This window comes from Dama dama, chromosome 21, assembly GCF_033118175.1.
Source record: "Dama dama isolate Ldn47 chromosome 21, ASM3311817v1, whole genome shotgun sequence".
Classification (NCBI taxonomy): Eukaryota; Metazoa; Chordata; class Mammalia; order Artiodactyla; family Cervidae; genus Dama; species Dama dama.
The window spans coordinates 53325662-53349502 of record NC_083701.1 but is presented as its reverse complement, the minus strand read 5'-3'; the positions used below and the strand labels follow the sequence as shown (position 1 = coordinate 53349502).

The window sequence follows — 23841 nt, the reverse complement described above, 5'->3', positions numbered from 1 at the left end:
TTTCCTTCTTTTCCTCCCTCCCTTCCTTCCTCCCTCCCCCCTCCTTTTTAGTCTTTTTGTCTGTACTTTCTACTTAAACATCCTCAGCAAGACAAGTAGCTGATCTTCAACAAGTATCTTCTGTAGGAACCAAGACTTGCTCAGGGTGAATTCCGTGCATACACATAGGGTTTTTAACCTTACATTAAGATATGGCTATTCTTATGATGATTATTGAAACAAGGCCTCCCCTGGACCTTAGCGGTGAAGAATCCGCCTGCAGTGCAGGAGACACAGGTTCTACCCCTGGATCGGGAAGATCCCCTGGAGGAGGAAATGGCAACCCACTCCAGCATTCTTGCCTGGAGAATCCCATGGACAGAGAAGCCTGGAGGACTACAGTGCATATAGCCACAAAGAGTCAGACATGACTGAAGTGACTGAGCCCGTGGTGATCACTGAAACAAGGAAGGGCAAGAATAATCTTGAAATGAAAGTGAAAGTGTTAGTCACTCAGTCGTGTCCGACTCTTCGTGACCCCATGCATTGTAGTCCGCCAGGCTCCTCTGTCCTAGGGATTCTCCAAGCAAGAATACTGGAGTGGGTTGCCGTGCCCTCCACCAGAGGATCTTCCCAACCCGGGGATCGAACCCAGGTCTCCCACATCACAGGCAGATTCTTTACCATCTGAGCCACCAGGGAAGGCCAAGGATAATCTTAACAGCCATTTAACTTAGTTTGTTCTTGCTGCACCACGCTCGTCTCTTGTTTCACTGTTTATTTGTATAGTCACCACTGTAAAATGTTTTGAGAATGAGGTGGGGATCAGGGGAGGTGGCGGGTGGTGAATAACAGAAATAAAATAATTTCAGTTTGTATTCAAATCCTACAATATCTTCACAATAAAAATCTATTTTTTCTTTGCAATCCCTGAAGCTGACACTCTTTCCTGCAGCATTTTACATTCTCAATGCCATAGCCTACCTTTGCTGTTGAGGTCAACCAATGTCGACTGTGCCCTCGATACACACCGGACCCTGTGTGCTAGGAATACAAAAAGAGGATGACAGGGCTTCTGCTCTTAAACTCACATCCTGTATGCTGCAGAAGCAGAATCTATTGATGACTGCTCTCAACTGGCTAAAAGAAAATTGAGAACATTTCTCCAAGGAAGATACACGAACAGTCAATATGCACATGAAAAGGAGCTGGTCATCTTTAGCCATCAGGGAAATGGAAATCAAAAGCACAATGAAATACTGCTCCACACTCACTAGAGTAAGTATAACCAAAAGGATAGACAATAACAACTGTTGATAAGGATGTGGAGAAATTGAAACCCTTAGACATTGCTGGTGATATGTAAAGTGGTACAGCCATTAGGGGAAAAAGTTTGGCAGTTCCTCAAAGGGTTAAACATAAGAGTTACCATATGACTTTGAAATTTCAGTCTTAGGTATACACCCAAGAGAACTGAAAGTCTGTACAAAAACTTGTATATGACTATTCATGCCACCATTATTCACAATCGGTCCAAAGTAGAAACAACCCAAATATCTGTCAACTGTGAACGGATAAGCAAAGTGTGGTATGCCACCACACTAAGCCAAGATGTTAACAACAGGGGAAGCTGGAGGTAGTGGTATGAGATATGAGATATGGTAGGGGATAGGAGAACCCTGTACTGGGTGCTCAATTTTTCTGTACGCCCAAAATCGCTCACCAAAAGTCTACTTTAAAATGTGGTATATTCATACAATAGAATATTATTGAGCCATAAAAAGAATGACGGGCTAGTGCATGAACCTTGAAAACATCATGCTAAGCAAAAGAAGCCGAACACAAAAGGCCATAGATTGTATGATGCCATTATACGTGATGTCCAGAACAGGCAAATCAGACAGAAGGCAGGTAAGTGGTTGCCAGGGGCTGGGAGAAAGGAAGAATGGACAGTGACATCTCATGGGTATGGGGTTTCTTTGGAGGGATATAAAAATGCCCTGAAATTGGACAGTGGTGATGTTTGTACAATCTTTTGAATATACTAAATACCATGGAAATGTATACTTTAAAGGGGTGAATTTTATAGTATGTGAATTATCTTAATTTTTTAAAAGGACAGCTGAGCTGGGGAAGAGAGGAAGGACATTCTAGTTTCTGAATACACAAGGTAATGGTTTATTTCTTGACTATAATTACATTCGGACACAACTTAGCGACTCAATAACAACAACAATACAATAATTACGTGACATTCTTTAACTCACTGTCTCTGTCTTAAGTATATAAAAGAGCATAAAAGGCATAAAAAGGGGTACTCAACATCTTTTTTATAATACCCATCTTCTCCTATGCTGTCTTCCCCACTGTGTATATCCCAAAGCAAAAGACAACTAACACATTCATCTTGACTGACATTTACCAGGAACCAATAGGAAATAAAGGACTTCTTCCTCACACAGTTTAAATTTTGCTCTCAGACTAAACAACATTTTCTTTGATTGACCAAAAGCAAGATGAAGAACAATTCATTAAGATATGCTCTGCATATCAATTATTCACGAAGAACAAAAGCGGAGAGAGATGGAAGTAGATGTAGGACCTTCCAATGGAAGCAGACAAGGACCAAGCTTTGGCTCCATTGAAATAAAGCCACCTACAGCTCCTCATCACCAAACAAAAATTAGAAGACAAATGTAAAGAATGGAACTCATGCAAGCCATTAATCTGTCTTTTCAGGCTCATTAATATGTATACACAACTGGTGATATTGAAGAAAATAAGGCAATAGGGGGTTGTCTCTCAATGCCAATATTCAGGTCCTTTTACTTTCAAGTTATAACTTTAGTTTCACTAAAACTTTATTTGCTCATACACTGTATATATTTTTGAGATGTAAAATATTACTGATATATTGCAAATTCTGAGAACTGTTCTGATGTTCATGGCATCTTATTCACTGTAATAATGATCTCCATTTCATCTCAAAGCTTTTACTATTTTGTCATTATTGAACGTTCTATATATATACATACACACACACACATACAGCAGCATACTCATATTTCAGTCTTAAAAAAAGCAAATAAAATAGCTAGGTTAGCAAGCACTCCCAGCCTTACAGATCTGCCTCAAGGTAACCTGTTCTTTTCATAATCTGTGCATACTTTAGATGATACCAAGTAATTTCTTAGTATAATTTATGCTAGACTTAATTATATAGTTTAAATGTCTATTAGACCATTCAGTTAACATTTCTTCAAATTTCCTCCCTTTTTAACATGTCTTTATAATAGACACATATGTCACTATGCATTCTCAATTAACAACTAGTATAGGAAATATTCCACTCTCTGCTCTACCTCTTTATTTAAAAAAAAAAAAGAGAGATTTCTGGGTACTAGGTACTGCATTAGTGTTCCTCATGCTGATATCCACGGGCTTCATTTCAAATTTCACGTGAAATCACTCCAGTCATTCGGCTCTGATGAGAACATGAAGAGTAAGGCCACTTACCTGGCTTTACAAGGCCTGACTTCGGCTCCTTCTTGTGTCGCGCTGACTGGAGGCTTCCCTCACCAACCATTCCAATTGTGCATTTCTTCCTGGTAAAGTCTTCATCACTTCCAGGGCAAAAGCCAATGGGGCTGTTCCCAGCATCGGAGGGCGTCTTCACAGGCGATACTGACTGGCTACTCGGGCAGCCTGTGTCATCTGGAAGACAGGAATCGACGAGTGTTTAATGAGGAGGAGGAAATCAATGATGGTGCAGGGGAGACAGGCAGTGAGCCATGCCCACGCGCACTCACGTGCACGTACTCTGCTCAGGAGGCGCAGGCTAACTCCTGTGGATGACTTGCCTTTTATTTTCCATATTCTGGCCAATCACGTTAACAAAGGAAATATCAACAATCAAAGAACAGATTCTAAGGCAAAACCCTGTAAGACTTTTGGATCACAAATATTTCTGTGACATTCCTGTTGTCCAAACCTAACTTATACCTGTCTGTTTTAGGGCTTTAGGTAGTATACTTCTGGTTTATACTCATCCACAGATTTCTGATGGGGTTAGTAACAAAACATTTGTCAGAGCAATTCAGAATTATTGATATGAATTCCTCAGGGTTGTCTGTATTAGGAAAAAGCTGCTTGAATGTTATTGACCACGCCCAGTTTTCAATTACTGGACCTATCAGTTGGTTGCCAGAGTTTGAAGGAGAAGACAGCTGATTTCAGGGGTTCAAGGAAGCAGAAGGCAGTGATCCTGTTTTATCATCGAACGCACCTATCCAAACCAAAAGGACATCAATCACATATCTTGCTGTCTGGGATAAATGGGTAAAATAAAAATAATATTCAAATCAGAAATGTTCCCTTAACTTTCAAGCTATATATTAACTACCATAGTTATTATTATAAGTTAATATGCATAATATGCAGTGACCTTGTAAATGCTTAGTAAGCAAACAAAAAAGCTACACTGCTGATTCCTGTAAGTTCTTTCCATATCTATTAAATGTTTATAGTGGTTGATTAATTCATTTATACTGTGTTGAGGAGAAGTGTATGGAATGTAAAGCCAATCAGCGTTACTTAAAAGTATGTCTACTCAAAATAATCAATTAGTGGTAAATTTTCATTGCTGAAAAATTCTTTATTATATGGAAATATTTTGACATCAGAGCTATTTTAGTAACTAAGTAGGCAAAAAAATGAATAGTACTAATGAATACTACTAAATGAATTTGGTACTAATAACTTTTAGGACTATTATACTTTTATAAATATTAAAGGAACTAAAATAATTTGCCATCTATCAAAGACTATCATAAAACTTTATGGCTTGAATGAAGACAGAAACAGAACTAGGACTGAATAAAATATACTGGTTGCCTGAATTAACATGACTAGAGAATCCATCTAAAAAGTAATTGCCATTGTTTCATTTTTGGCCTTTATTTCAATTTTTGTTATGAAATATCCCAGCTCCTAGAACAAAGTGAACTTGGCATTAGTAAAATGATGTATCCTTTTAAACTTTTGGACATAATAGGCTATATCGGATCTCAGTGGTCCATTTCTGGAAGTAAATGGTTTTTAGTGCACAGTTCATATCTTTTGTCTTTGCTGCTCTTTTAAATGTGCTATGTTCTCTTCTTGAATTGAAGAAATGGTGGCTCTGAATCACAAAGTGATGAGAATCCTCTTGGCTGCTACAGCTCAGCTATTTCACTATTGTCCCTGGCTTCTTACTTTTGCCTGTCTCATGCTTCGGTCCAAAGAAATCTGAGCTCCTTTCTTAAGGTGCAAAGACAGTTTCCAGTACTTTTACAAGGCTCCACGGGTCTGCACATGGCCTCAGGAGAGCCTGCTTCCTGATTCCTATCCCAAAGCAGATAAACCCAAACAAATGAAGTCTAATCATCCAAAATTACCTGTTGTCTTTAAAAGTATTTCCTTATGAGGCAGTTCCATAAGTTACTTCTTTTGAAAGAGAGATGGCCCAAATGAACGAAAAGTCACGCTTCAGATTCTCTACCCTCGAAAGCAATTTTTCTTGAGAACTCTGACTCCAAGGGACAAAATTAAACAATTTCCAGTATTGAGAAACACTGTCAAAACTGTAATTTAAATAGAAAACAAATGTGTTTTGTTCGGTTCTGCTATCATTTAGCCAGAGTTAAACAAGAAGGAACGTGTGCATGCCATGTTTTCAGTACTCGTCATTTCAAGGACTATGGGTCTGATTAAAAATTGGGGACCAAAATTATTCAGAACGGTAGCAGTTTACGGAAGGCAGTAGCAGTTTTTCACCTGACATGTATGTCTCACCTGTCATCAAAATTTACAGCCGTTATCTCCAGGGCAGGGATTGAGAAGATGAATACCTAAATAAATCTTTAACTTCGGGTACCTCATACAGCATTTGAATCACCACCTAGTAAACTAGTATTCATTTATCATCTCTTAACTGTCTGGTATTACACTTCATATTGAGGGGGAAATGATGGGAATATGAGACATCGTCTTTCATTAGTTAAACAAATATATATTGAGTCTTGGCACTGAATCAGCCACAGGAATGTACTCAGCCCCCATCCTGATGGAGCTTATAAGCAAGTAAAGGGAGTTGGTAAATACCACTCCCAGCGCACAGTTCTTGTAAACTGGTAAGCCTGTTAAGGCAAATCCACACCCCAGAAAAACTGAGTTATGAGAGAAGCTTGGGGTATTTGCCTGTTTTGTCTAATGGAACCAACACTGACAAAGGAATCTAGTTTTGGAAAGGGCGGGGCCATTAATTTTCCTACCGCAGAGACTACACTTTAAGTTATGCAAACTAAGACCCGAGCAAAAACAACAGAAATTCAGTACCAGAGAGTCACCTGGTTAACTGGCGCCTGAGGTGTTTTTCTCTGCACAGCACTGAAGAAGTGGTTCTTTTTTTCCACAGGTCTTGTTTAGGGCCCTTTCTTTCCTCCCCTTCCCCTTCCCTCCTCTTCCTCTCTTCCTTTTTAACTTCATGATCATAGCTGGAAGCAGACCACCAGTCCAGATGAAGATAATATTCCTTTCCAAAATTCTATGTAAAATAGTCTTAGTTCACATTTATTCCAAGATTCTAAGAACAGTCAAGTTGATGTTCTTTGGTTGTTCAAGTCTAATCTTACTACGTGCCAAACTACATGTGGATCCAGCACATAATAGATTTATTTATTAAACCTGCTTCAGTGAAATACTTCATGCCTTCTGTTTCCTGCTGCGATTTTGACTGTTGAATCTGTCTTGTAGAAGTACAGCTCTCATTACTTATGTTAGTATAAAGGAATTATCAGTGACAGAAATTTCTAAGAGGATACCACGAAGAAACTGTTTCTGGGCAGGAAATGGCAGAAATCCTGAATGATTTACCCAGGAAAGTGTGGGTTGTTTTAAATTTCCAGAATGCCTGAGAAAAGTAAGAACATTTCAACTTGGTTTTAAGAAAAACTTTGCTCCAAGGCTTTAGAAAGAGAGTGGAGGAGATTGTCACTTCTACTGAAAAGGGGTTTTTCTCTTAAAACACGCTTAAACATACACCCACACCAGCTCTTACATAGTTGAGCTTTTACGTTTCTTTCTCATGGCATTATTCATGGTAAGTATAATTTCATTTTAAGAATAGACATGCAATAGGAGCACTTTCCATGTTTTACAGTGTGATCCATTTGAGATGATTTCCTTCCGGGGTCAACAATTTAAAATTCTATTTACATGAGTCCAGGATGGCCCCTGGTGGATCTCAGGGTAAAGTGACCCTTGTCAAGGCCAAATGATCACCACCTGCAGTGAAGGAGACTAATTTATATGTCCCCTTTCACTTATTTTTGCTTCTGTGGTTGTGTCCCTAAGTTGTGTCCAACTTTTTGCGACCCCATGAACTACAGCACACCAGGCTCCCCTGTCCTCCACTATCTCCCGGAGTTTGCTCAGATTGATGTCCATTGAGTTGGTGATGTTATCTAACCATCTCAACCTCCACCGTCCCCTTCTCTTTTTGTCTTCAATCTTTCCCAGCAATTGGTTATTCACTTCAGGAGGCCAAAGTATTGAAGCTTCAGGTTCAGCATCAATCCTTCCAATGAATATTCACTTTTATTTATACTGAGGAATAAGTTCTTTCATTGATTTGTTCCTGTTTATTTTTTTTTAATATGTCAACCCACAGGATTAAGGATAATAGAAAAATATTTACAGATCTAGGAACCTCCAGAAGTTGTGGCCTACCTCAAGTGCTGTAAGAAATATACTACTGACTCGTTTCCAAACTGATTTTAAGGGAAAAAATATTTAAGGTCTATAAAGACAGATGGGAGAAACAAATATCTAAAGTAGTTTTGGAGCTTGGAGGTTGTTAAATAATGATTTTTTAATCTATTTTCTTCCCTTTTTATATTATAAGCTCTTTGAGAATATGGGATACAGCTAAAAATTGTACAATTACTCTACTTACAATTCCGAAGAAAGTGCATAAAAGCGCCTTTTAAAATAATTTATATATTATTTTAAATGTACTAAAGAAACTTGTTAACTTAAAGAAAATATTCTGTTGGGTTTTTAAATTATAAAAGTAATACTCTTTAATGCAAAACATCTAGCATACAGAAAAGTTCAAAGAAGTAAAAAAAATAAAGAGATAATAGTTTCCTAGAATTGTACTGCCAATAAGAAATATTTAACTATTTGGTATATTTCTTACTGATTTTTTATGCATATTATTTACTTGCTTGCTTGTTTTCTGTTTTCTACATTATAGTTTCTTTACTCTGTTAATTGAAAAATTTTCCCTGGAATTTGTTAGGTTAGACAGAAAGAAGCTTTTAAGACGAGTAGGAACCAAAACAAAGGGGTCCCATTGGCCAAAGATGGAATAATTTGAGCATCAGAAATAATAATAAATACAAATGACTAATAATCATTGGATATATTTTAAAAATCTATGAGTTCATAATCTTACAAAATAAACCAAAAAAAAAAAAGAAAGGCCATTTCAACACCCCCAAAATCCCAACCTGCTGAAATCATTAGAAGTGACCAAGGGGCCAATTTTTATACTTAAATTTGACAATTAAGAAGAAACAAAAAATATCCTGATTGTAAAAGCTGTTACTGGACAATCTGTATTTTAGGATATCTTAACTCACTGATATTGGAAAGTTCTTTCTTACAGAAGCATTCTGGTTAATGAAAGTAAGATGGAATAATAGAAAGTTACTATGGTTGACCCTTGAACACATGGGTGGTTGGTGGTTGGGGGTGCAGACCCCATGCAGTAGAAAACCCAAGTAAAATGTAGCAGTTGATCCACCATGTATGCAGTTCTACATTCAAGGATTCAACAAACCTAAGTTCATAGTACATATTTATTTTAAAAAGTCTGAGTATAAGTGGACTCATGCAGTTCAAACCCATGTTGCACAAGGGTGAACTCTGCAATTATTTCTAATGGAATAACAGATTTAGGCAACAAACACAATGGATGAAACCATTAGACAAAAGGCTGACGGAGAGTCTGTAGTAGAGGGATCGAGCCTTACCCATTTGTACCCACTGAGTATCCTTAGCCTGACTGACAGTGGGGCAATGGACTCTATGTCCCTTCTGATGGGCTATGAGATGAAGCACGTGGCATTCCCCATGAAGGATTCTTGCCACAAAAGAACTGCTCCTGAATCTAATCAAGCTTTAAAGCTAATGTCCACTGCACAATATGGAGAACAGGAATGAGTTAAATCAGGGGTTGGCAAAATGCAGCCTGAAGGCCAAATCCTGTTCGCTGCCTGCTTCTGTAAATCAAATGTTACTGGAAAACAGCCCAATCCTTTACATGGTGTGGACTGTGGCTTTCAAGCGCAAAAACAGAGATGAATAATGACAACAGAGATCATCTGGACAGCAAAGCTGAAATTATTTACTATCTGGTCCTTTTCAGAAAAGTTTGTTGGCCTCTGGTTTAAATAATACCATGAGGAAGGAAATAGACACTTTTGAGATGACTGGGGCTATTTCAGTGTTCTCGATAGTACCAAGGAATTATGTTAAATATATTAGTAATGAAAATGGCACTAATTTTTGCAAGAAAATGTTCAATTTTTAGAGAAATGAGTGCTAAGGTATGGACATGAAATGGCATGATGTCTGGATATAAGCTTTAAAATGTTTCAGCAAAGTAAAAAAGAGAGAAAGAGATAGATGCAGCAAATATGACAACATCTTGCTATTACTTAATCTAGATAGAACGGACAAGCAGCATATTAGGGTTTAGTATAGTATTCATCTTTCTTTGGGTATGTTTCTAAAAGTTTCAAAATATTTTATTTAATTTCTCAAAAATATTATTTTTAAATGAGTAACTGTTTAAAACAGGAACACAGTATTTCCAAAAATCAATTCCCTCTTGAAGGGTTTTTTTAGGTTGTTTGCAATTTTCTATCATTGAAATTGCTTTAATAACATTTTACAGATAAATCTCTGGTCACATTTTTTTATTACCTCATAGAACATATCTCTAAAAGCAAAATTAATAAGACTTCTGAGAAATTTCAAGCAATTTATATTCCTATTATTATCATATGACAGTACCCTACTTATTAAATTCATGCTAGTAATGAATACTAGTTTGTTTACATTTTTGCCAAGTTAATATGAAAAATGTATTTCTGATGTTTTAGCTTGCATGTATTTATCAGTGAGGCTTAATGTCTCTCATATGTTCGCTGGTCTTTTTTTTACTTATCCTATGTACTGTGCATGTTTTTGAAAATTTTTCTATTAAGGTATCAAGGAATTCTTATTGATCTGTAAGAAATTCTTACATATGGAAAGTACAGTCCTTCAGAATAGTTCACCGAATTTATTGTTGGCTTTTAGTTTAAAATGTTTTTGACAACCAACCTTTTCTATTTCTAGTTGTCAAATCTCTCCATATTTTCCTTTGTGATTTCTATCAATGCTTTAATGCTTAGAATGTCATTATTAACTCCAGGATCAATTAAATATTACCTATACTTTCCTCCGCTGGAGAAGGGAAAGGCTAACCACACTAGTATTCTGGCCTAGAGAATTCCATTGACTGTAGTCCATGGGGTCACAAAGAGTTGGACACAACTGAGCAACTTTCACTTTCATACTTTCTTCTAGATTGTTATAACTTCAGTTTTCATGTATATTAAATCCATCTGCAATTCATTTTAAAATGCAGTGTAAGGTTAGATGCTGTTATTATTTTCTTAATTTTTAGGAAATCTATCCTTTCCATATTACTTGTTAATGCTTTTCTGATGAAAATTTGAAAGCAATGAATATTTTCTGCAAAGTGAATATATATAGATGTATATGTGTGTGTATATATGCGTGTGTGTGTGTGTGTGTGTGTATGTGCTATATTATGTCCAACTTGAGACCCTATGGACTGTAGCCTACCAGGCTCCTTTGTCTATGGGATTCCCCAGGCAAGAATACTGGAGTGGGTTGCCAAGCTCTCCTCCAGGGGATCTTTCCGACTCAGGGCTCAAACCTGCGTCTGTCTCCGGCATTGGCAGGCAGGTTCTTTACCACTAGCACCATTTGGGAAGCCCCTATACATAAACATGTGCTGTGCTGTGTTTAGTCGCTCAGTCATGTCCAACTCTTTGCCACTCCCTGGACTGTAACCCGCCAAGATCCTTTGTCCATGGGGATTCTCCAGGCAAGAATACTGGAGTGGATTGCCATGCCCTCCTCCAGGGGATCTTCCCAACCCAGCGATCGAACCCAGGTCTCCCACATTGCAGGCGGATTCTTTACCGTCTAAGCCACCAGGGAAGTCCATGAATACTGGAGTAGGTAGCCGATCCCTTCTCCAGGGGATCTTCCTGACCCAGAAATCAAACCTGGGTCTCCTGAATTGCAGGCAGATTATTTACCAGCTAAGCTACCAGGGAAGCCAGGGTTATATATATTTAACCCACATTTTAAAATATTAGGATTGCCCAATGGTGTGTATATTTACTGATATTTAAGGTGCCTAACAACCAGTGCTATCCAACACATTTGGTGACAATTATGATGACCAAGTCCCAACTTCAACTTCCTTGTAATCTAAAGATTACTGATAAAATATTTCGTCAAAGTCCAAGAAACATCTCTAAAACTTCTGGTTCATTTTTGAATTTAGTTCTCAGAGCTCATTGGTTTTCCAAAATGCTGAACCAAACAATTCCAGAAGAACTTAAAAATAACAGCAGGCGGAGGAAAATGTGGTTTTGTGCCATAAGGTCTTGAAACATTCAGTTATGGTTTGATACTGTTCAATGTTCAGCTGAATAATTTGGAGAAAGAATCATTTCCATTTTAAAGAAACATCAAACTATATAGAAATCTAGTTGATTCTCATGAATGGCAAAAGTGTTTACAGACAACTTACTCATTTGTTCAACAAATACTTACTGAGTATCTACCATGTGCCAGACACTGTTATAGGTGTTACTATTTACTGCTCAGGAAATATTTACTATTTACTGGTCAGGCAGGAGGAGAAGGGGGTGACAGAGGATGAGATGGTTGGATGGCGTCACAAACTCAATGGATATAAATTTGAGCAAACTCCAGGAGATAGTGGACGAGAGAGGAGCCTGGCATGCTGCAGTCCATGGGGTTGAAAAGAGTCAGACATGACTGAGCAACTGAACAATAATTTACTGCTCCAGACATTGACATTTCTGAAGATAGTCTGATGGGAGACAAGTAAAATGTCATAGTTTAAACTCATGGTTAATCTGAACCCTGTGAAATTCTTACTAAAAACTATTCAAATGCTCTGAAAGGATGTAGGTAAGATAAAAGTAACATTTATTGCATAGCTATCATGTGGCAAGAATACTAGTTTTATCATATAATTTTAATAATATCTCATTTTTATACGTGGGAAAACTAAGGCTTGGACAGGTAAGAAATCCAGTCACATAGCTAGTAAGGGATGAATTCAAAGACTCAAACTCAGCTTTGTCTGACTCTGAAGTCCCTATTTTTCTTACCACCATGAGCTGTTTTCTAAATTTTTCTACCTACGTTTGTTCCGAGAGGAAACAGCAGAAATTTGGGGAATGCTCAAATTAAAAACAGACAAAGGAAGCTGTTAGAAAAAAGCCATCTCATTGTAAACAGACCACAAAATTTGAGGCAAGAAACTCTTAGTTGTTTTCAGTTTTTGCTTCAATACAGTGACCGTTTAATGCATGCTGCTCAGATAATTTTGCACTGTAGGTTTTCAGTAGCAAAATTTGAAATTCTATTCCCTCACCTAATTTCAGCATCTTTTTGGAGTGAGAATTCATAAGTCTACAAGGCTCCACCCTAATTTTGCTTCAACATTATACAATGTGACACTACACAGTTGCCAATGTTGAAGTGTAAGAATCTCATTCATCCATCCATCCATCCCACAAATAATTACTGATTTCCTATTGCATGGCAGATAGTCCTCAAGATATTGAAAACGTAATGATGACCAAGACTCTAAGATCCTTGTCCTCAAGGAGTTCACATTCTAGTGGTAGAGACAGTTAATAAGCAAGTGAAAAAAAAAAAAAAATAGGGAAGAAATTTTGATTGTGATGTACTGTTAACAAAACAAACTAGGTGATTTAGAGTAGCTGGGTGGGAGATGGGAAGGTGTTTCATTAGACAGGTTGTCATGGAAAGTCCTAAAGAGGTAATTCGAACTGAGATCAAAAAAGTGAGAAGGAATCAATCATGGAAAAGGCAGGGAAGAGAAAAGCCCAGGAAGAGGGAACAACAAGGAGTCTGGTACACTGAGGAAATTGAGAACAGGCCAGCAAAATGTGAGGACAGAGGACTGATGATGAGGTTGAAGGGAGGCGGAAGTCCAAGCATGACCAGAACTATAGGCCAGAACCCTACGTTTATCTCAAGTGCAATGGAAGCTATCATGTGCATTAAGCAAGAAATGACAACCATTTGGCCTGTGGAGAATAGACTATATTAGTGATATTAGGTCTCACTAATATTTATTGAGTGCCTACTAAGTATCAGGCATGTTTAGAACACTAAACCTTTAATGTAATTTAATTAACTTAATCTAATATCCTCTTTGAGACAGGCACTAACAAGATGTACTGCAGTCCATGGGGTTGCAAAGAGTCGGACATGACTGAGTAACTGAACTGAACTGAATAAGACAGGCATACAAAACTAGCACTACAAAGCCACCTCCCTGAGGCCACAGTAAGCCGTGGGTATGAATTCAAAGAGGTCAACTCCAGAGTCTCCTTCTGGACACCCATGCTGTGTAACCCCTTTAGGAATGAAGGCATGGAAGCAGTAAACCCACACAGAGACCACTGCATAGTAGAAATGAGAGATGGCAGTGGTTTGACTGAGGCAGTAGTAGTGAAAATTGAGAAAAGGAGATGGACAAGGGATACACTGGTTATGACAATGAAAAGTAGGAGGTCAAGAATACCTTCCAGGTTCTTTGCTTAAGCAACAGAGAATACGATGGTCATTTCTGAGTTGGAGAAAAATGGGTTTATGAGTTTACAGAGGGTGAAATTAAGAACTCTGTTTCTGATGGGACTTCCGTGGTGGTCCAGTGGTTAGGAATATGCCTTCCAATGCAGGAGATGCAGGTTCCATCCCTAGTCAGGGAACTAATACCCAACATGCTGCAGGGCAATTAAGCCTATGTGCCACAAATAGAGTTCATATATAACAACTACCAAACATGTGTAACACAACTATTGAACATGCCTGCCACAACGAAGAGTCGATGAAGAGTCCACGTGCTAGAAAAAGACCCAGCTCACCCTCCCCCCACAAAAAGGAATTCTGCTTTTGATATATGTTAAATCTGAGGCACAAATTAACCGGGACACTGGAGATATCAAATAGGCAGCTGGATATGTGAGCCTGAAGCTTAGAGGGTGCTTCCCAGGTGGCGCTAGCAGTGAAGCACACCACTGCCAATGCAAGAGACTTAAGAGACGTGAGTTCAATCCCTGGGTGGGGGAATATCCCCTGGAGGAGGGTGTGGCAACCCACTCCAGTATTCTTGCCTGGAGAATCCCATGGATAAAGAGCCTGGCAGGCTGCAGTCCATGGGGTCGCACAGAGTCAGACATGACTGAAGTGACTTTGTGCGCACACAAGTCTCAAAGGAGAGGTTGGACTGGAGAGCATCACCATCCTACAAATGAGGGATTTAAAGAGCCGAACCCTTGGGGAGGGCAGGAAGAGAGAAAGAGGCCTGAGAACTGAGGCACGGGGACACTGTGAGGCGGGAAGGGGCAGGACAGAGCCAACAGGGGCACTCAAAGAGGGGAACCAAAGGAGCCAAGAAGGAAAATCTTTCCTAAGAAAGAGGCTTGTTCATCTGTATTGAGTCATGCTGGAAAATCAAGGAAAATGAAGGTGGACAAGAGAATGTCAGATCTGCTAACGTGGTCACTCCCAGGCTTGACAAGGACAGATTACGGAGATAGGATGTTGATGAAGTTTTGCTCGTGAAGAGGAACAGGGAAGTAGGACGGCAGCTGCAAGGCGATAAGGGGGTCAAAGGGCGCTTATTTACTCTGAAGGATGTGTGAGCACAAGCATATGTATATGCTGATGGAGAGGAACTTGTTAGAGCAATTGGAGTGAGACACCTCCGCTAAGACACGTAACCTACGTCTATAAAAACCAAGCAGAGAACGGAGAAATTATTTAATCAAAGTTTCCCTGGTTTCTTGGAGACGAAATAATCATTTCCCATATAAACATTCCTGGGATTTCTGAGCTATTTTGGAGCCTTGAGTGCTCCCATAAAAGTCATTCTGGTGCAGCCCTGGGCAGCAAAAGAGGATGTGTAGTGAAGCAAGGTGAGGCAAGTTGGTCTCTTCATGGGACGTGTGCTTTCTCTGAAACAAAGGCTTCTACTTGGTTTTCCACCAAGCGCCAAATTGTCTCGTTTGTAGGAGCAACCACAGGGGGAGTTTAGAAGGGAAAACAAGTTGGTCCAAACAGTCAGCGTAGCATAATGACACGTTTATCTAGGAGTTTTGGTGAGGGAGCAGCCGATGCTGAAATTGGGAACCAGGGTGGCTCAGTCACTGCCAGGAGACAGGTGAGCCCCGGGAGGTGGGTGGGGGAATTCTTCTGTCTCTCAAGCTTTTATTTCTCCTGCTCTTTCTTTCACAGGGTTATGATCTTTCCAAAATGGGGATGTTATTAATGCTTCTGATCTTCCCTCTCCTTAGTAATATGAGTTTATTTGCAGCTTCTAAACTATGCATTTATAAAGACTGTTTTTTTTAAAGCTTCTTTGTTGGGAGAAGATAGAAGAGAGGGAAAGGCAGGGTGGGAAGGGAGCTGGCAGGTAGTAAGGAAAGAAGAGATGCACAGAGTCAGACAGAGAAGCGATCTTTTGAAAACCTTATAACAAGGAAACCCCAAACCACTCTTAAGAAAGAAAGTGAAGTCGCTCAGTCGTGTCCAACTCTTTGGGACTCCATGGACTGTAACCTACCAGGTTCCTCTGTCCATGGGATTTTCCAGGCAAGTATACTGGAGAGGGTTGCCATTTCCCACTCCAGGGGATCCTTCTGACCGAAGGATCGAACCCAGGTCTCCCACATTGCAGGAAGACACTTTATCGTCTGAGCCACTAGGGAAACCACTCTTAGGACACCGGAATTACAGTGAGTTCTCTTGTAGCAAACCCCTTTCCAGGTGGCACAAGTGGTAAACAGCCTTCCTGCCAATGCAGGAGATTTAAGGGATGCGGGTTCAATCCCGGGGTTGGGAAGATCCCCTGCAGAAGGAAACGGCAGCCCACTCTAGTATTTCTTGCCTGGAAAACTTCCATGGACAGAGGCAGACACTCCTGTAGCAAGGTAAATCTTTTCCCCATCCTTTCTGTTTTTTCCCACATTGAGCATTTGAAGACAGTGTCAGTCAAGATGCAGTAAGGCATTACAGTGGAGAAATGTTGAAGCATGTTAAGGAAAAAACAATGCTTATTACACAGTCTAATTCCTACATCTTGATCTATTTGGGAAAAAAAAAGATTTTGTTTTAGAGAATATATATGAATCAGGGTATTTGTTTTAACAAAAGATACAAACACAGAAAAGAAAGAGATGCTCAGGAATAAAGTTAGTTTCAGTGACATTCAGTAAATGAAACTCTGAATTTTGAAAAGTTAGCCTCAGAGATGAAATGTCCATCCACAGAAAAAGGGCTGAATAAATGAAGCCCTCCGTCCGGTGGAACACGAGCTGTCAGTACAGTGAACGGGGGCACCTCTATGGACTGACAAGCAGTGACAGACACAGGTACCGCCTAGAATACACACTCCGGGAGGGCAGGAGTCCTGCTCATCACTCTTGTTCAGCTCCCAGGATAGCACCTTGCCCACAATAGGTGTTTGATAAATACTTCCTTAGAAAGGATCACGGGTCACTAAAGCAGGATCTCACTTTGGCAAAAAGCAATATAAGTGTGATTACATCTACTCTGACACATGTGTTTGCACATGGATCTCAGTTTTGAATTGAAAACACATAATCATTTGCATTAAAGAAAAGATAACCCTCAAACACACCTCAGGATAACTAGAAGGGCAGGTTAAGGTCCACAGGGTCTCAAGAATTCTGAGGGCTGGGTCAACATCTAAGAGGAATCCTATCTTCAGGGACCCCCACGCTAAAGAGAAGAGAATGAAGCAGGGCCAGCTGGGAAGAGAAGGCGTGCTGGGAAGATTCAGGCTGAGCAGGGAAAAGCTGAAGGATGGGTTTCTATCAGCTGCGGGTAGAGCTGGGCGACCTCCCATGATGAGCACTGGGAAGTTTGGTTCGGGTTCTCGAAAAAGAGACAGCAGTCAGCCGGCATGACTGGCCTCCTGGAGCGGGAGCAGTATAACCCGGGCGATGAGCAGAGGGCGGGCACCTTGACCACCCAGCAGTGCGCGGAGCAGCTGGGAGGGTCTCTGCTCCAGGAGACGTGGGGCCCGACTGTCTCCAAAGCAGGAGATGCCACAGTCCAAGCCCGAGGGCAGCGGAGGTTTGGTGCAGTTACCTCGTGCGGGTGAAAGCAAAGCCAGCTAACAGTACAGGCGCACCCAGCAGTCTTGTCTGTACAGATATATACACATACACATACCAGTTACTACACACACGCACCTCACACACACTTCGCACACTTACATATACACACACAAATAAAACATAAACTGGATGGCTATTTTTTCTCCTGGCTTCCAAGTACCAACTCTGGAGTGGGATATTTTCTGATTTTCTCAGCAAGAGAGCTCTCCTCTAGCTGTCACAGCACTGGGGGTCTGTTCTCTTACACTGATGACTCTTTCTGATAATTAGAGACACTGAACTCTTCTGGACAGGAATGTTTCTTTCATGTAATAAACCGATTATATCCCCTGGATGAGGGCATGGCAAACCACCCCAGTATTTTTGCCTGGAGAATTCCGTGGACAGAGGAGCCTGGAGGGCTACACTCCAAGGGGTCACAAAGAGTTGGACACGACTGAGTGACTAACAATTTCCATTAGCAGGACATGTCCTAAGGTGACTGCTTCTTCGCTTTATGCCATATCTGTTCACAAAAGGTTTCACATGATGCTTTACTTTAAGATGGCAGGGAAAGTTGTGTTAAATCCCTTGACTGACTTCAGCTATGAACATCTCTGACTTCTCTTCACAGCTCCAGACCTTTATCTCAAGTGCAGCAAAGCCTAATCTGAGTCCATTCACCTGACTCATCCTCCTCCCCAGTCCTGCTACTTCATTTGGGTTCATCCAGTGGAAATTTAGACCCATTCCACTTGAAACTGGTGACTAAGACATATACATTCTGGCTTCAGTCCTCACACTTATTATTTTATCATTTTTCACTTAGACTGTCACCACAATGGCCCTCACACCAGGCAGGCTCTCACCATCATTCCCTGTCTCCTCCTATCCAATCTCCCACATGTAATCAGAAAGATTTTTCTAAATTATAAATCTAGTCATAAACCAGAAAACCCTTCCCTGGGGAAAGCCCTTCAGTGGCTCTGGAGGATTTTAAGGAATTGCAAAATGGCAGTCCAAGAGCCAAATCCAGCTACTTATGTATGTTATTTGACCCATACACTGGGGGGGAAAAAAAGCGCTGAATTTTAAAACTCTGACTTTTGTTAGAAGGGGCACACACTGTCCAGTTCTAGAGTCCAAACCTATTGTCATCTATCCAGGTGGCCTCACTCTTTACGTTACTGGTCCACTTCCTGTATGGACCTTGGACCTCAGGGATCAAGCTTTTCACTAGGTGAATAAAGCCTTTCCTGCTCTGGCCCTGCTCACCTTTCTAATCTTATTTCATGCTTTTAACTCAGGTCTGCTGATGCCAAGGCTCATGTTTATCTACTACACCACACTAACAAATGCTACTTCTTTGAATCGTTGAGCTTATGAAATGTGAGAGGCCAGTGCAGATAATAAACAGAACAACAAACTCAAATTACAAGGAAGAAGTGTGTGTGTGTCAAGTGGATGTGGGTAAAAATGACCAGATACAAAATCACTGAGATAAAGGCAGCTGTGTGGGAAATGCCTCCAAACATGTCATCCCATTTATTGATATTTTATTAGGGTGAAGGCAGTAAAATACTTGATTTTTCCAATCCCTGTGTTTTATTCATCTCTGTACCCGTAGCCTGATCCTTAGCAGGCACGGAATAAATGCCTATTAGATTAATACGTTTTTATGGAAGTTTGCAAAAAGCTGAATGTCTTGCTACTCCCAGGCCTCAGGTTCTCTCTTTTTTTTTTCCATCTCTCTCAGTGAACCTACTGGGTGTTTAGGGCACATTCATGATGTACCCAGTACAACTGCTTCCAATGTACCTCAAATCATCCTAATGCCAAAATAAGTGAATGCAAAAGAATTAAGTCTGGCCACAGATAGTATATCCAGAAGGAGGGTTATCCAGGAAAATAGAGGGAGGAACTGCTTTCTCCTCCCTTTAACTTCTCTACCAACTGAACACAAGCTAAGCCACTTTGTAGACATAAATAATACTATCGCTAAGACTAACGGCATGGGAATTGTAAATACAGACTGAGAAGTTGTAATTTCCAGGAACTGTGGAAGCATTTTCCTTGTCCCATGCCATGGGTTTAAACAGCTTGGCTGGCCACCATTTCTGCTTTTTTGATCCTTGTTCATCTTGGGATGCCACTGGGGCATACCCCTCACATCCCTCATACAAAATCCCTAAACACACACAGACCACAAAATAGAGAGACTCAGACTTCATAAGGTAAAAGTCATCCAGAAAGTCTATAAAATACAGATTCCTGGGTCCTTCCATCCTGGAATAACAAGCTAGGGTAGTGCCAAGGCATCTGCATTTTAAACCAGCTTTCCTGGTGATCTGACAGTAGACAAACACCACACTTTGAAGTGATAAACAACGTCACAGACATGAGAATTCTACAGCATAAAAGATGTTCACAGGAAGTACCACGATTTGCTCTCAGGCATGGTCCAACTCCCACCTTTTACTGTTCACATCAAGTAATTTTTTTTTATGAAATGACAAAAAATTTTGCTCCTGTCCCCCTAACTGCAGTTACTGCATCCTCAAAGAAGCACTGTCTATGTGCCCTTCATTTGCAACCTATTTCATTAGATACTTACTCATGATGCTGAGGCAGCTAAGCATCAGAAACATGTATCATGCAACAGAGCCGAGGTCCCATTCTCATTAAAATGATACTAAATTCTTAGGGTTTTAGTTTTTGTTTTTCTTCACAGCAGGTTGGCAGTCATTCAATTATAGTGTAATTCAGTACTGCAGCTCACTTCAGTTTAATCAGTTCATCTCAATTCTGATCATTATATTCAAAGGCTTACTCTATCCAGATGCCAAGTTTCCTCAACTGGACAAAAGCATAGCAGAAATATTTCTGTTTGGCAAGGCCAAGCAGATTTTTGGAGGCATTATCATGCCTCGGCAGGGCACTAGTCAGGTTGTAATTTGCTGTAATTGTTCTTCCCACAAACAGCCACAATGATTACCTCTAGGTCACTGCGCCCAAAGACGGAGTTCTTCTCAGCCACTATAACTACCAAAGTTATTTCTGCAAACACCTTACTCAGGATTAGACTGCAAAGAATCAGTTTCAAAGATGCTGTCCATTCAGCTGATTGATCTGGTACACGCTTTTTAATGGGTTAGGCCATACACTTGACTGTGTATGTGTGTGCACATTAGAAACATGGAAATAACTCAGAGCAATCACTGGTCTCCCATAAAACCATCAGTGTACTGTATGCATCATTTCCCCCACCTGCCATGTTTACAAGGCACCCCAAGGAGAACTAGCCTAAAGCCCAGCAATCCATCTGCCTCCCAGTTCCACGGGGTAATTATTGCCTCAACTAAGCAAACAGAACTGCGTGGCATGCTGCTGATCACGTCAGGTGACTGCTGTAAGTGACACCCAGGTCATTAGAGCTCCTAATAGTGGCCGGAGTTGTGGCCACAATGATAAACACACAAACGCAACACACTAACAACAACAAAAAAGGTGGGGGGTGGGGAGAGAAAAACGGACAGAGGCCTAGATTCAGTGGGCCACACCCAGACCACAAATCACAGATATAGGTTTTGTCACTTCTCACGGGCATGTTAAAACAAGAAACACGGGGAGGGGAGGGAGACGGAAGGAAGACAGGGTGATTTTATGAGAGAACATTGGTTAAAAAAACTGACAAAAAATAAAAGAGAGGACATGAAAGCAGGGTGTTTTTTTTTCCTACTAACTTCTTAAACAGTACTTCCTTAGGTATTTTTTTACAAAAGCATTAGTCAACATTTTTTAAGAATGCAGTTTTTTCTCTGCCATACACACAAAAGAGGGCCTGGCCTCCAACACAATATAAGCTTAACTGCGCCCACCTGAGGTCACAGTTCAGTTCAGTTCAGTCGCTCAGTTGTATCCGACTCTTTGTGACCCCATGAAGTTCAAATACAAACTGTAATAGACTGAATAGAATAAAAGAATAAACTTGTTTAACAGGAGGATGATGTCCAAGTGCAGAAACACACATGTTGATGAAACGCACAAAGCATATGCATCTCTTCAGAGAAATTCTGCTAATAAGAAGCTATTAAGAGAAGAGCTCTTTGGGGACACACCCCAAATGAATTGCGAAAGGTCACATACAACTTCTTCCCTCTGAAATGAGATAGAGACAACAGACAAATTAGCATACAGAATATCAAATCATTAAATGTTCCTGTCAAGGCTCCCATGGGAAGAAAAGGGAGAAGGCAGTGGAGAGAGGGAAGGAAGAAAGTAGGTAAAAAATGGACAGGTCACTCTGAAAATAGTGCCAGGCTTTTAATTTCATAGATCAGCAAAATTAAAGGAAAAATGTGAGGGTGGAGGTGGAGGACATTTCAACATGGAGTTGTCATTTATTTTGCTGAAGTATAACTCCAACCACTGTCAGGACTTTTTGTTATAATACAAATGATAGGAAAGCCAGACTCTCAAAATAAAGGATAATCCTTTATAATAAGTAAATTTAACTTTATATAAACTCAATGAACTATTTTTTTAAAAACTGAGTATCTTAGGATATATGATGCTCTTCATAATTTACACAACCTTTGATACAGATTTAGAGAAAGAATCTAGTTTGCAGTTTTAAAACTGTAATTTTCAAATTAAATTGCATTGTGTTCAAGCAACAACGTTCTCTCTCATTTCACTACCAGATTGCAAGAATCCCTCTAACTGCTTGCCCTCTTTCACGTTAGTGAAAGGTGATGATTTATAATAAAGAAAACAGACTAATGCAGAATGATCACAGTAAAGTTAGGAAGTTGTGGCAGTAACAGATATCTCTATATTATTTGAGTTTCATTGTAGCAAGGGATGGTATTTTTACAATTTGCATGTACTTCAGTCTCTGACTTAACTGCCATGATAACCAACATATTCTGCAGCTTCAGGGTTAAAGTGGCTGGATTAAAACCAGCTATTTCCCCCTGCTGGTTGGATGTGTTTTACATTCTCAACTCCACTGCCTGCAGCTTTAATACTCCCCATAGCACTAAACCCATTTATTTCTCATGCACTAACTGACCTCTGAAAGCATCATTAACACCCCCCCCCCCAAAGACCTTGCTCCTGTCAATTTTAGTCAGCACAGCACTCAAAAGCCATCATGGGGTTTTACCAGGGCTCTTAGGAGAGGAAAGTAAAGAATGACAAGGCACCAACCCAAACCTTGGAGAACTGCCAAGCAGGAAGATGAGACCTCAGAACAGAGAGAGTCTTATCTGGAGGCAAGATGCAAGACTGAAGATCAAAAGGTAGGTTTATAGACACCAGTCATTAGACGGTTGTGCCACTCAATTCTCAGCTAGTTAATGGCAGAAGGATCAATATTTACTTTCGATTTTCATGTACAGCATTATGGCCTTAGTGGGAGACAGGGCTCCTGGGAAGAAGGGTTGATCCAGGAAATGGGTCTTGGAAAGAATGATTCATGGCTGAAATTAACAATTTTATCTGTTTGCCAAATATATTTTTGAAGAGGCTCTTTCTTTTGTTTTGATCAACTTTTTCTTTTTTGCTGGTAACACTGCTCACGCTAAAGTCAGTCAGAGAGAAGGTGATGATGTGGAGAGAATTTCAGGAATAAATGTGGAATTGAGTTATGCAAACAAAGCTGTGTCAGTATGAAATGATAGTCCCCTGGGTTCATCAATATCCAGCAAGAGTGATTCCTGAGCTTGAAAAGGGAGTGAAAGTAAACAGCATTACATTCTGCAAACACCACTTTGAGTTCCAGGAATCTTTACAGCTCCAGTAGTTTTCCTTTTGTTTTCTTCCTGGGAGAAGGTCAAGCAAACCATCAGTGGGTCTCCATTTTACACTGGATTCAGCAATAATCAGTTTTAAAATATAATGTTTTGATATAATATTTTCAAAATCAAACAGAGAATCTGAAGCATTATGGAGAAAAGGATTTAAAAATAGGCAGCACAGTATTTCTAATATACAACTTATGTACTGGGTGGAATTATTTAGTGAAAGTATATAATAAATCTAAAGCTACACTTCTAAAATCCCTGAAAATGTAATCACTGGTACTAACTACAATGGAATATTGTATCCTGCTTCATTAAGGCACTAATCATAGCACCTTGATTCAACTGTCCCTTTTCATGCACGTGTTAATCTTCAGATTACATTTTCCCTAAATAAATTCTAAGAGTTACCCTTTGTGAAACATTCTTCATGAATCATAAGACAGTCACTCCTT

General features: G+C 39.9%; 1 protein-coding gene across 8 annotated transcripts in view; it reads right to left on the bottom strand.

Moving 5' to 3' along the window:
* The window catches only part of SYBU (syntabulin), a 79600-nt gene that overhangs the window by 52761 nt on the left and 2998 nt on the right, over positions 1 to 23841 (bottom strand). For 6 of the 8 annotated variants that reach the window (XM_061123589.1, XM_061123590.1, XM_061123587.1 and 3 more), the window contains 2 exons: positions 3496 to 3693; positions 964 to 1023 (listed from right to left, as the gene is read on the bottom strand). In XM_061123589.1, the coding sequence (XP_060979572.1) occupies positions 964 to 1023; positions 3496 to 3693 (258 nt within the window). The remainder of the gene's footprint in view (positions 1 to 963; positions 1024 to 3495; positions 3694 to 23841) is intronic. The other 2 variants (XM_061123592.1, XM_061123591.1) reach the window with 1 other exon arrangement.